General features: G+C 46.4%; 1 protein-coding gene across 7 annotated transcripts in view; it reads left to right on the forward strand.

Annotated features, from left to right (window-relative positions):
• Positions 1-14,723, forward strand: part of pitpnm3 (PITPNM family member 3) — an 856,450-nt gene that overhangs the window by 821,487 nt on the left and 20,240 nt on the right. For all 7 annotated transcript variants that reach the window (XM_038814215.1, XM_038814218.1, XM_038814216.1 and 4 more), the window contains one exon: positions 6,553-6,701. In XM_038814215.1, coding sequence (XP_038670143.1) covers positions 6,553-6,701 — 149 coding nt within the window. The remainder of the gene's footprint in view (positions 1-6,552; positions 6,702-14,723) is intronic.

Here is a 14,723-nt window from a genome sequence, read left to right on the forward strand (position 1 = left end):
TATGCCCTGGTCACTTTCTGCATCCAACGGGCAGTTAACTACGTCCTCCTCACCGGTGCGTCAGTGTCCTGTGGCCGTAAGCCACAGGGTAACCAGCGGCCGTGTCCTCGTGACCGTCCTGCCATGGCAGGGTGGCTAACATTTTGTAACCGGGGGCGGACGAGTCACTCCCTCCCTTCCTCTCCCCCTCCCCCTCCCTCTCCCTCTCTCCCCCTCTCTTCCTCCCCTCTCCCTCCCTCTCTCCCTCTCTCCCTCCCTGTCCCTCCCTCCCCCCTCCCTCCCTCTCCCTCCCTCCCTCTTCCCCCCTCCCTCCCTCCCTCCCTCTCTCCCTCCCTCTCTCTCCCCTCCCTCTCCCCCCCCCTCTCTCCCCTCTCCCCCCCCTCCCTCCCTCCCTCCTCCCTCCCTCCCCTCCCTCTCCCCTCCTCTCTTCCCCCCTCTCCCTCCCACTCCTCCCCCCCTCTCCCTCCCCCTCCCTCCCCCCCCCCCCCTCTCCCACCCCCTCTCCCTCCCCGCATCTGGGCCGGAGAATAGCGGGGGGCCAGATAGTCGGCATTTTGGGCGTATCGGGGGATTTGCCGAGTTTTTGAGCGGGAAGCCGATGTGAAAAATTTGCGCGTTTGGGAGAATAACGGGAGCATGTCGGACCGGCGTCGCGTGAAAAACCGGCGCGGCCCGCTATTCTCCGAACCGGCGTGAGGTCGGAGAATCGCGCCCTTAAAGTATCAACTCAAAGGAACGCATCCTGGCAGAGATTAATGCTGAAGTTGATTTCTAATTTGACTCTAGTGGTCACTGTAATGAGTTTATTCACCACAGACACATGTAAAGAGCTTTTAATCAATAATGCTGTTTTAGAATTTTGTAAGCTCTCAAAGGGAAGCTTTTCTGAAAAGGCTTTTTGTTCACTAGTCAGAATAACACAGGATATCTTTTATCTCCTCTGCTTTTTGAAAAATACTTCTGTCCAATTTTAATACAGTTTGTTGCTGGCGACGGATATCCAGTGGCGGTGTATATATTAGTTAAATCAGTTGGACAACTTTCAATATTTTTTTAGTTGCACAAAGTAATTTCCACATATTACAAATCTTCCACCTTTGAAGTTGCTGCAAGACTTAAAAAAAAATATAGAGTTGTTGGTTACTTTTCATTGACAGATAATTAATATGTTGTTGGACCACACATGAAGCCAAATTTAGCAGGATATAAGCTCCAAGTAGGAATGGCAATATGAAAAAGAACAGAAAATGCTAGTATTCTTGTCAGAACTTTGGGCTTCCTGGCCTGTATGTTTTGGAACACACGTAGCAACATGTATTTATTTACCCACCAAACCATTTGACGGTGGGGGGAAAGACATTTCTGTTGAAAGTGGTGTTCAAAACATAGGAAATAGGAGCAGTACTAGGCCACACAACACCCTTGAGCCTGCACGACCATTCAAGTCGATAATCATCATATCACTGGATGGGATGAAGGCAAAGTGGGAGGAAGAGTTGGGGGTGGGCATGGAGGATGGATTGTGGTGTGAGATGCTTCAGAGGTGAATGCCTCAACTTCGTGCGCGAGTTTGGGGCTGATACAGTTGAAGGTAGTGTATAGGGCGCACCTCACAAGGGCAAGGAGAAGCCGACTTTTTGAGGGGATGGAAGATGTTTGTGAATGCTGTGGGGTGGGGGGGGGGGGGGGGGGGGGGGGGGGGGCTGAAAATCACGTTCATATGGTTTGGTCCTGCCCAAAATTGGAAGGGTATTGGAGGGAGGTCTTTAGGGTAATCTTAAGGGTGATGCAAATGAGACTCGAATCAGGTCCCCGAGAAGCCATATTCGGGGTGTCAGGTCGGCCGGGGTTGGAAGCAGGTGCAGAGGCTTCTTATGCTTCACCTTGCTGGTTGTCCGAAGGCGGATTCTGTTGGGGTGGAGGTCAGCTTCTCCACCCTGTGCCTCAGCGTGGCGGGGGCCCTGCTGGAGTTCATAACACTCGAGAAAGTAAAGTTCGAGTTGCGGGGGGTGAAATGAAAGGGTTCTATAACTCATGGGCCTTGTTTATAATGCATTTTCACGAATTGGATGACATTGAACATGGGGGTGGGGCTGGTGGGGGGGGGGGGGGTGTTGTGAATGTATAAATTAATGATGATTCTTTTTCATTGGTGTTTTGTATTCAAAATGTTGGGAGCTGTTTGAGGGTGGGTGGGAGGAGGGGATTGTTGGCTAGGGGATTGCCATTGTCCTTGTTGTTATTATTAATTATTTGTTGTAAATATGATGAAAATGTGCAAAAGGAGGAAAATAAAAATATTTATTTAAAAAAGTAGATCATCCTCAAATCATAGAATCCCTACAGTGCAGAAGGAGGCCATTCGGCCCATCGGGTTTGCACCAACCCATTAAAAGAGCACCCCACCTAGGCACACTCCCACTACCCATTCCCGTAACCCCATCCAACCTGCACATCTTTGGAGACTGAGGGGCAAATTAGCTCCCTCAGTACTGCGCTGCAGCATCAGTCGTGATTGTTATGTTCCAGGTGCTGGAGTGGAACTCAAACCGAAAGGCCGTGATTCAACGGGCAAATCTTAAAGACCGCTTTTGGGTGCATTTAGCCGGGTGTTTCTCAACTATTCAACAGCACTTTGCCCCTTCTTTTGGCGTCAAGGAGTTTCTCTCTGCTTTGAGTGATTTCTTGCTGGCAAGTTGATCTGGCCGGCAGTACTGGCTGCTCGCAGACCGGGGCGCTATTTCGATCAGCAGTCCTAATGATCCCCTCACCCCCCCCTTTCAGGTCAGCCCCCACCGCTTTATTGACCACCCACTTCATCTCTCCCAACCTTGTTGAGACCCCGGGAACCCCCACTCACCCACAGTCCAATTGACAAAGCCCTACCCATGGGCCTAGACCCTGGCAGTGCCAATCTGGCACCCAGGCACCCTGGTACTGCCACTATGGTGCCAGGGTGGTGCTGCCAGGCTTCCAGTGCCAAGGTGTCTGGGTACTGCCAGGGTACGATCCTATCCTGTCCCTGACCACCTGGGGGTCTCCAGTGGCCTGGAAGACCCCCCCCCCCCCCACACCGAGGAGCCGCTATGCCTGGTCCACGTTTGTGCGGGCCAGTACTACATGGCACCATGGTGCGGTGTCGCAGGCACAGCTGTTGAGTCCCAGGAGCCGGCTGAATCCAACGTCTGGGAATTTAAATGATCCATTAGGTCATTTAAATATGCAGATGTGGTTCTCGCCCAGTCAAAATTGCGCCAGGCGGAGCGAACTCGGCTAATCGCGATTGGTCCAGAACCCGGCGCGGAACCCAATTTGGAGCTCTCGTACGATTCACCCGCAACGGGGTCGCTGAATCGCGCCCAAAGTCCTCTGATTCTGAGTCAAGCACGCTACCAACTGATACAAGGCTGACAGAGGAGGATTTGAGTGGGCTAATGTTCTTTCAATAGCAAGGGCAGTCTACTCTAAATAGATTGAATGATGGAACCCATACTCGTCAGAAAATCTGTCGAATAAATTCAACAACCTTCAGCGTATGCATCACCGTTTCAGCAAAAGCGCAATAAAAAAAAACAGTGCAAGGCTTCATGCACAAGCCAAGACATCAAAGGTGTTGCAACAGTTGCTAGTCTGTTAGGACAAAAAAGTGTCTGAAAACTGCATCGGACCTCGGAAATATTTACAAAATGAAAAAGATCCCCATTGGCTGAAAATCAATGAACTTCAATTTATTCAAATTGATTAAAACGTGCCAAAGAATTGGAGATGTTTTAATTATTATCGATTACTATGTGTGCCTGAAATGAAAATCCAAGACAAAAATGCAGCATGAGCAAATAACAATCAACCAATTGCTGAAATAATTGTTTTCAAAATCCACTATGCCAACCTTTTTATTGAACCAAAAGTGGCATAAATCACAATCGCCACCTCTTCAGTGACAAATGTCTGCAAAAATTTTTCTTCTCATAAACCTCTGCCCTTTCAGTCACCTGTATTTTGCGAACTGTGTCCTTCCTGGCAGAAGCTTTGTTGGATTTTGATCTGACTCGATTTTTGGCTGCCGTTGTTGTGCGTTCAGGATCAGTCCCTCTCTCCTGCTCATCTTTCTCATCCCTTGGCAAAGACACCCCCACAATCACCGGACTCAGTGCCCCCCATTGCTGATCACAACGTCCCCCTCCTCTTCCAGGTGAGCGGCACCGCACCATGAGGTCGCTGAATGCCCCTGCCAGTCCCCTCCCTCTTCGGGCCCATCCCCTTGAGCCCATCCCCTTGACACCCAGTTGCTTTCAGGCCCTGCCCCTTGGCAGTGCCAACATGGTAGTGTCAACCTGGCAATGGCAACATGGCCTTGGTGCCGGGGGGCAATGCCAAGGCATTTCCCTGCCCTGTCTCCTGTTATGTTCTGTGCTGTGGCCATTGTACAGATGCACACAGAACATCTAGTTCTTTGACTAGTAAGATAATTTATTAACAAAAAGAACACGTGGAAAGATAATTAACGAACTAAGGGCAGCACGGTAGCATGATGGTTAGCATAAATGCTTCACAGCTCCAGGGTCCCAGGTTCGATTCCCGGCTGGGTCACTGTCTGTGCGGAGTCTGCACGTCCTCCCCATGTGTGCGTGGGTTTCCTCCGGGTGCTCCGGTTTCCTCCCACAGTCCAAAGATATGCGGGTTAGGTGGATTGGCCATGCTAAATTGCTCGTAGTGTCCTAAAAAGTAATGTTAAGGGGTGGGGGTTGTTGGGTTACGGGTATAGGGTGGATACGTGGGTTTGAGTAGGGTGATCATTGCTCGGCACAACATCGAGGGCCGAAGGGCCTGTTCTGTGCTGTACTGTTCTATTCTATCTAATGATACAAACGGTAACAAATGAATTAATTCAGTGAAGTCCCCTGGAGATACTTCTGGTGCGACTACCCACGAGTATAACTTATTACCAACTACTGGATATCACACCCCCCCCCCCCCCCCCCCCCCCCCATACCCGCTGTATTTCAAATTTTTGAACCAGTTAAAGTTTGTTCTGAAGTTACAGAAGGACAGGACAAAATACATGATAGGTGAAATGATCTATAATTTGACTGCACCTATCCTAAAGTATCTTTAAAAATCATTTGTTTCTCCCTTCTTTTTATGATGAATACTGAAATGGTATCTTGTGGATGCTCCGGAAACCTTGCAAGCAAGAACATTGCACATCGAACCTTACACCTGAATTGAACCCATCCTCTTTGGTCTTCGCTTTGGTGAACCAGCTGCCATTCTCAGCCCCTTTATTGAGCAGAGAGGTGAAAGTGGCTCACTAGTCAGTTGAACAGTTGTAGTGAGAAAGACCACAACAGCATCCATTGACAGGCACCCACCATACTTGGTTGAAGCAAAGTTATTTTCCAAATTGACTAGTGCGGTAAATCCTGATTATGACTCCCCACAGTTGTCATCCGATACGGCGCCGCATTTGCTGTACCCTGCCAGGACTAATTTTTGTACCACTGCCTCTTCAAATCCTTCAGGCCCACTTTGAAAAACAGCATGAGTGATCAGAGTCGGACGTGAGAAGACATATGTGGGCCATCCCATAATATGCACTATCAAAGTGGCAGATGGTTGCATCCATCACTATGGGTACAGGAGGGGGAAATTAATTACCTAAATAAAGATTATTCCTCCCTGGTTAGATTAAAATAAATGAATATATTAAATTTAAAGGCAGACTATCGTCACATACACCCCTATAGTGTGCAACCATGAAGTTAAAATTGGAGAGTTATTTAAAGTCAATTAAAATTGCCACTTAGAAGTAAACTTCATTTTGTGGTGAACAGGTTTCCTCCTCTAACAGTACTGTTATAAGGATTGAAGACTATAATGGAAGCTTTTCTGTTGCTCTCCAGTCATCGTGGAGTACTTGATTCTCAGAAGAACGCTGTGTGCATGCATTCATGTGAGTGCAATAGAGAATGCTGAATAGTATCAGTTCTATTTAAAAGAGGATGGTTGCATCATTAGCAATGAAGCAAACCTTGACCAGCTCACCGCTCGAGCTAACTCAAGAATGTATGCTGCCTGTAATTCAGAACTGCCACCTTGAATGAAGAATTGCTCCAGTGTGTGCAAGATCAAATTTTTTAAAATTCAAAAAGAGTGTGTTCCTGAGGTTGTAACACACAGTGACCATAGCAATTATCTTTTGAAGTTATTGATGCTGCAGTCAGTGAGCTCTGAGTTTTTTAATGATCACATTTTTTTTAAATTGGCTGTCGGACATGACAACAAGCTGTCGGGTTGGTGATGCAGTGCCTCATGGGGAATAGTGTTATTTTGGATAGTGATATTTTAGATTTCCTCTGTTCAAAATTGCAGCCATCAAACGATGCTCGGTGCCTCCTGTCAGCCATGGTATGAAGCAGCTCCTGTCCATGGGGAGACATGCCAGAGATACACAAAGCAAAGTTTCATCATTTTTATTTCCTTCAAAGCAACAGATGAATCCTGCCTCCCAAGGCAGCACTTTTACATTCTGTTGTTTTCCATGCTGTGCAGGTTGACATTCTCCTCATGACACAGCCACCTTCAGGGAGGTGGGCGTATTTTGACACCGAGATCACCAGCAACAGTGGCAGAATCCTGTACACCATTCCAGATGGAAAGAAGCTCAGTGTTGGAGTTTATCCTGTGAAAATGGTTGTCAGGTATTATATATATTGTCTGTCCTCTTTTTAGGAGTTGGGCCAATTGAAACCCTTTGCAGTTACCTTCGTTGTTGAAAAGAACTTTGGTTAAGTTCTTTCATAGACTCCCTACAGTGCAGGAGGAGGCCATTCAGCCCATCGAGTCTGCGCCGACCCTCTGAAAAAAACACCCTACCAAGGCCCACGCCTCCACCCTATCGCTGTACCCCCCACCTAAAATCTATTGGACACTAAGGGGCAATGCAACATGGCCAATCCACCTAACCTACACATCTTTGGATTGTGGGAGGACACTGGGGCACCTGGAGGAAACCAACGCAGACACGGGGTGAACGTGCAAACTCCACACAGTCTCCTGAAGTCGTAATTGAACCTGGGTCCCTGTGGGCTTGAGGCAGCAGTACTAACCACTGTGCCATCATGCCACCCCTGGTTGCTTTGAAGGCTTCTCGTTTGGCTCTATGCCAAGGAATGTAGGCTGAAGAGACCTTTAACTTCAGGAGATTGGAATATAAAAGTGTGGAAGTGATGAATGGGCCCTTGATCAGATGACATCTGGAGTAGAGCATTCAATTCTGGCCTCTATAAGTCAGGAAAGATATTTTGGCCTCTTACCAAGATTCACCAGGATAATATTGGAACTTAAAGGGTTGAGACAGGTTGCATAAATTTAGCTTGTATTCTATCACGTTTAGATGGTTTAGGGGTGAAGTAATTGAAGAGTTTAAATCTCAGGGATTTGATAGAGCAGACCATTTTCTCTGCTGGGGAAATCCAGAATAAAGAGGCAAAACTTTCAGAGTAAACCTAAGCCAGCAGTGAAATCAAGAAGTACTTTCCACATAAAAGATAGTGGAAATCTTGTACTCGTTCTCTCAAAATGCTGTGGATGCTTGGGCAAGTGAAATCTACAAGCCTGAAATTGAGAAACATTCATTCAGGAGTTCAGGGATATGGCGCATAAGTGGAATTCTAGTTACAGATTGGCCAAGATCTAATAGTGTGATGGCAATCGGTCAAGGGGCTGAAGGACCTACCTCTGTTCAACAATAGAAAGGTATATTGGCTGCTATAGGTATTCAACTCGACATATGGATTTCTTTTTGTTTTATATTTAGAGTACCCAATTCTTTTTTTTCCAATTAAGGGTCAATTTAGCATGGCTAATTAATCTACCCTACACATCTTTGGGTTGTGGGGGTGAGACCCACGCAGATATGGGGAGAACATATGGATTTCTTTCGTGAAACAATTAAAGTCGCAACAATTTTAGTTCTTCATACACCCTTCTCTTCATCAATGAGGAAGATAGATTGGAAAGAGATCTAATTTGGAGTATAAATACCAGAACAGACTATTTGACCTGAACAACACAATTATGTGCCATACCTTCTATGTAGCCCTGTGCAAAAATCGAAGTAGAGTGTTCATTTCCATGTACCTCCCAAGCTCATTTTTAGAAACGGTAATGTTCTGTCGCCAGTGACGAACAGAAATATATTTGGAAACATTGAAAATTAAATTTGAATAATTCAAAAGAAATTGTAGGTGCCTTGAACTCATTTTATGGTGCCTCAACTTTCAAATCAGTTCTCAATAACTCTGGATGGCACTTTCACCCACTTTGCACAGTAGAATATTATTTTTAAGTGCATGGAAATATTTAAAGAGCTTCTGTTGAAGCAGGAAATGAACCATTTGAGGATATCTCAAAGGCAATATAATATAACTGAAATCTGTTTTGAAATCTTCCGAACATCTGACGATATAATAAAAATGACTTGTGATATTTGTAAAGTGGTTTGAAATATCCTGTCTGCTTTCATGTCCTTGGGTTAAGGAGAGGAAACATCAGCCAGCACCGTTGTTTCTGTAGCCAGTGGGCTCTGCTGTAATCAGCATGTATGAACAAGGTGTAGAATCCAGAGTGGCTGTGATGCGTGCACACCCTTCGACCCTTGCAGCATTTGTGCTATGATCCCCGTGGAAACATCCCAAAATGAGACCAACAGAACAAATCAACGGTCAAGATTTGACTTTATATAATTTTTACTTAAACAATCAAACCAAAATCACCACAAATCAAACAAGAGTTAAGAGGCTAATTATATTCAGTATACAACATAAATTACACTTTGAATAGACAACACTGTTACGACACCCTGGGCGAGTGCACGGTCAATTCCAGCCCCACAGATCCCAGAGTCTCAACATAAGTGAATTAACCAACAATTCCTGTATTTTCCTGAGATCGTTGACCCTTGACTGTTCTAATGAATTACAGGCATCAGACTTGTAAGTAAAACATTTTAAAAACTTTATTTATAACAAAGAGTAAAAGGTGAACATATGGTAAGAATGGAACAATGGTCTGCTAATCTAAATATTCTCCAAACCCCAACTCACCCTACGACCAGACACACACAAGGCAGACACACGGTGGGGGTAGGGAAAGGATTGAAAATAACAGGAATTAAAAGGGCGCGAGATGGTCCTTTGCTGCGGAGGCAATAGTCTTTGTAGTCAGCGATCTTCTAATGATGGTCTGCAACTAGAGCCTGTAGGCTGTAGAATGCTCTCTGGTGAGTCGCTTTCACTTTTAACAATCGGGGTCTTCACACTGAGAAACCGTCCCTGAGGTCAGCTCAGTCCTGACAGGCCTGCGCAGATTGACTCCCAGTCTCACTGAGGCAATCTTAGAATTCTCCACCTGAGAATTTAAACAAAGGTTGTCCATCTGCTCCACACATTGACTGCTTGTCTGCCGTTTTTGCAGATCAAGATTACTTCCAGTGGAACTTCCACAGGTTAAACGGATGGCAGAAAGGAAAGTCAGTTCCAGCTCCCTAGACTTTCAATCAGAGATTTAAATTTTTACAGACCTGATAGGGAGAGAGGGCTTAAACCAGTTCCAGGCTTTTCTTGATGTCTGACCAGAACAGAAATGACTACTTGCCCACAGCTCCCAGGTTGTGCAGGAAGCATTTTAAATCGTTAGGCAGAGGTGGCAGCGAGAGCCTAGACTGACTGTATGCTGCTTCCTAGAATTTCACAGAACTGAGACATACTGGAGGCTGCCTTCTGTTGTGAATTGTCTGAAAGGCTCCACCAATCCCAATTGAGAACAGTAGATATCGCAGAATCTCAGATGCACCAATTGCTGCTTGCCAAGTCCATCAGAATGACATCATGGGCTATGCCACAGAGCATCAGGGGAGGTCCTGGGCCAGTACATTAGACTAGTGGTATTTTCAGTTTGATCAAAGTCTGCAGTATAAACAAAATGTTCAAGGTTGCAGGACAGGAATTTTAAAAAAGAAACACGGAACAGGCAAAGATTTAACAAGTTCTTTACAATACAGCACAAATTGATCTCACCAATTTAGCCTGGGTGAGCTCCCAGATGACCTGAGGCCTTATGAGCATTTAATAGATACGGGCAACACTCAGCAATGTGAGTAGCCAGGAGCCTGCAAGTAGAACCAAAGGGATGCGTTTAAAGCCAGACTGTGGCGGTGGCATGGTGGCACAGTGTTTAGCACTGCTGCCTCATGGCACCTAGGACCTGGGTTTGAGCCGCGACCCCGGGTCACTCTCTGTGTGGGGTTTGCACACTCTCCCCGTCCGTGCATGGGTCTCACACCCACAACCCAAAAATGTGCAGGGTAGGTGGATTGGCCACACCAAATTGCCCCTTAATTGGTAAAGAAAAATGAATTGGGTACTCTAAATTTATTTTGTAAAAAATAAGAGACAGATTGTAGAAATGGTGGTCTGTGCCAGGCCGCCCCATTCCCGAGTGGGACACCCCGGGCTGGATTCTCCCAAAATGGGGCTATGTCTCCACGTCGGCGTAAAAACGCTGCCATTGCACTCCCGAATTTGCTGGGGAAAAAAGCAACACAATTCACTTGCCTTCAGGGGGCTAGCAGGGACCCGGGAGCTTCACGCAGCTTTGGCTGCAGATACGGGCCCTCGAACGTCCGGTTCCGAGTCTGCACATGCTCACGACGGTGGCTTCTGGCGGGCGCGCCGAGCGCCATGGCGGACTCAGACTGCAGACCAACACAAACAAACTAGGTCCTGCCGATCAGCCGCGTGCCCATGCATCGGACAGGCCCGATTGCTGTCCCGCCGTCCTGAAGGCCATCCCTCCCGGTGTGCAATCCCCCCGCTCCCCACCAGGGCGGCCATGGACTGAGAGCAGGCGCGTGTGAGTCCCGACCAGCCAGACCATGTTAGCTCCAAGCCATTGGGAACTCGGCCTGTCAGGAGCGAAGTATTGCTCTGGCAATGGCCCCCAGCCGCATGACGTAATTCGCTGACGTGTGGTTATTCGGGGCCCGGAGAATTGCTGGAGCGGCACCTGGCCTGATTCCGTTGGGAACTTCGATTCTCCGCCCGCGTGCCAGACGCGATTTTGGCGCAGGGCTGCGGAGAATTGCAGCCCCCCCAAGTCTACAGACCAGTCACCAAGTCACTATGTGCTGCTGGCCCTGATCCGGGCAGCCATCTCCCAGCAAGCCAAACATGTTTTCAACAGTTATTCAGTATTCCTTTAACCTCCCGCTCCCACTCCGTCGCCATGGCGCCCAGTCCATGTTTGTAAATACTTGTAGTAATTCACACCTGCAAAACCTTCACCTGAGAGGAACAGGGCATCGTGTAAGAGCGGACTATACTGTGTCCAACCTGCTAATCACATTTAGATACATGCATATGCGGGTTTTGCATGCTCCCCCAACATGGGCCGCAAATCTCGTTTTCGCCACCAGGGAGGGGCTGGAGCATTGAGCTCAAATTGGGGCTCAAACCTCGAAAATGACTGGGTGCCTGATTCTCCGCATAATCGCAGTTCGCATTTGCGGCATTGCAAGGCAGAGAATTTAGCCCAATAACTTTATTTTACTATTCCTCTTCCCAGTCTTCCGGTTTCTTTCTTCTTTAGTTGCCTCAGTCACGGCGCCAGTTATTCTGTTGACAACAGACTGGAATTTGATCACTCAGCATTATAGTTTTCCCAATTGGCTTCTGTTTGCCTCGCAACTAAAGGCCACAGTCTGATTTTTCAGAGTTTGTGTGATCGCCAGGAACCCAGGATTACAACCCCCCTCCCATGATACACAAGCCCTTCCCACCTCCACACATGAATGAATCTGCTGCATATACCTCCCCTTGGAACACTGGAGAAAGAACATCCTAGTCAGTGGAACATTCCAGGCCAATGCAGGAGCAGCTGAAGATTTAAAAAAAGTTGTCACTAATTTGGTTAAGGTTAGGAGGGGAAGCATGAATTTTCACACCTGACGCTGGTTGTTCCTTCAGCATTTGAAAAGTTAAACCCTCTTTAAGGGGGTTTCAGCGTCATCCCATGGGGCATTTGCCAGATTTCCCCACCTTCACGATTGGTGAACTACCTGTCCACGTGCATTGAGCGCTGGCAGCTTTCCAAAACTAATGTAATAATGCCTGATCTTCTAAGTGGTTTGCGAATCTTGCTGATACCGTTTGGAAGGTGGTTTAATTGCACACCTCACCATTCTCCCTGCTCTGTGCCTCCAAACGGACAAACTACCCCCGTGAAAAACACTTGCCACTTTCTGGGTGCATTCTTCCATTTACCAACTTCGGCTGACTTTCTCCTGTTCAATCTTCTGAAATCTGAAACAATTATCGTTCGGAATTCTCCACCCATTGTCTAGCGGTGTAATCTCTGCTCCCACCTGCCGGCGGGTTTCCCGGAGGCGTCGGGTGGCTTCAATGGGAATTCCCATTGACGCTGGTGGGAGAAGGGAATGCCACCTCCAGCGAATGGCGCACAGTCTCCCACCGCCGAGAAACACGCAGCTGGGAGGCCACGAATCCCAGCCTAAAGGACCTTAGTGGAATAAAACTGCAAACAAAGCCAGAATTCCTCATTGAATTTGGAGCCTCCGCTCCAATTAAGTTCATGTTTGCCTTGTTCAATTTTCAACGTCCCATTTGTGTTGACACTACATGCTGACAATCTCTTTACTTATTGCTTTGATGGGCCACACCCATCAGACTTCAATTCATAAATTTCTTCTTTAGTTCACTGGTTCACACAAGATCTTAGGAGGGAGGGTTGGCAATCATAGGAATGAATCATCATTCCTCACGTTTGTCAACAATGAAATCAAGCGAAACCTAATTGGTTGGTAAATTTATGAGCTTGTCATATTCATGTAAATTGATGAAAAGGATGTTATATGACTGTTAGGATTTTCTGAGGAAGGGTTTTATGCCAGTCATTGTGTCATCTCCATTTCCCCCCATGCGATGTGAAGATAGATCTTTATGAGCTTGTTATATTCATGTAAAATGATGAACAGGATGTTATATGACTACTAGGATTTTCTGAAGAAGGGCTTGATGCCAATCATTGGCACATGTATTGTCTCCATTTCCCCCCATGGGATGTGACCTTTCTTAGATGAAGGTATCAATGAATATGGAACCAAGACAGGTAGATGGGGGTGAGACACTAATTGGCCAGGAACTAATTCAATGGCTGTGGGACAAGCTTGAGGGACTGAACGGCCAATTCCCATCTTACCCTAAGCTCCTCTTTGCTTTCAGGCTGATTGGTCCTGCTTTCAAATTTCCATCACTTGCCCATTTTGGTTTCGCTATCTCATTTATATCCTTGGCATTGTGTCTTTGTCACGAACATTTCAGCCATTTTCATGAAGTGGGTTTGGTTGCTGCTGGGAATAAGCTAACAGGGACAACATGAAGGGGTGAAACGGCTGGAGGAAATAACTTCACCACAAGAACTGCCTGTGACGTCCGTCTCCAGGAAATAATCATGAATTGCAAACCTCTGCCTGTTGACGAACTCAGGCTTGGCGATTTGTACCATTAACATCCAGACTGCACACCATTTTCACAGCACTTCGATCTCCCAATGTACACTGACCTCTTGCGAGTTGATGAGCTGCAGACACTGCAGGGGTCCCATGTGTCCTTCCATTTCCCTTTGCGGATTCTTGCTGTTTGTTTCATATGACAATTTCAATTGGTTTCCCATCACTACTGGGCGGTTTGCCATCAACGTACAGAAACCACCTCTGTGAATTCTAAAAGGGTGCGGTACCATAGCAGCCACCTTTCTAATTTTCATCAGCACCTTTCCCTCCCCACCTGCTTTTGAACCCACCTCAAAAAGGCCCACTCCACCACCAATTAAAGTCTTAAAGTGTCCAGTTGAAAAGGTAACTCCTATTTAGTTACCGTACCTATGCACCAAGAAGAATTATGCTCCCATGCTGGCTTTAGTTCTCATCCAGTGAGGACTCTTTGTCCTCCCATGGTTCATGTTTCTCGGACTTGATTGCGTTTCTACAACCAGTTTAAAGTTCAGCTACAGCCAAAAGTTTGCCGGCTTCAGATTATTTGTTTAATCAGGTTTTCTGATATTAATTGTAATATTCTTTGAACTGACAATGTCATCAATCATAAATTAAAGTTCTCCAATATTAGCATATCTAAGGCAATATTATAATGTTTTATGATCATTAGATAGGCATTTGTTTTTTAATGTTCTTATTATTTTCCTTGAGTTGAAATTATTAAAACAGAAAAATGACATCTAAGCCTTAAAAAATGTGCTGCTCGGTGAAGCCTCTACAAAGGGCTTTGTTCAACTGAAACCCAGTGGAACTCATCTTTGCTGAGGGATTACTGATTTATGGTGATGGTTTGATGAAATTAGACTGAGAATTCCTAACTAATATCAGTCTCATTATTATGTACATCCAGCAAGCTTAATAGAACTCAAATTTAAAACATGGTAATGTCTATCTCTTGTTCACAGTAGTTAGCACTTTTGCTTCACAGCGCCAGGGTCCCAGATTTGATTCCCGGCTTGGGTCTCTGTCTGTGCGGAGTCTGCACGTTCTCCTTGTGTCTGCGTGGGTTTCTTCCGGCTGCCCCGGTTTCTTCCTACAAGTCCCGAAAGACATGCTGTTAGGTGAATTGGACATTCTGAATTCTCAAACA

Source organism: Scyliorhinus canicula, chromosome 12 (assembly GCF_902713615.1).
Source record: "Scyliorhinus canicula chromosome 12, sScyCan1.1, whole genome shotgun sequence".
In the NCBI taxonomy this organism is placed as follows: Eukaryota; Metazoa; Chordata; class Chondrichthyes; order Carcharhiniformes; family Scyliorhinidae; genus Scyliorhinus; species Scyliorhinus canicula.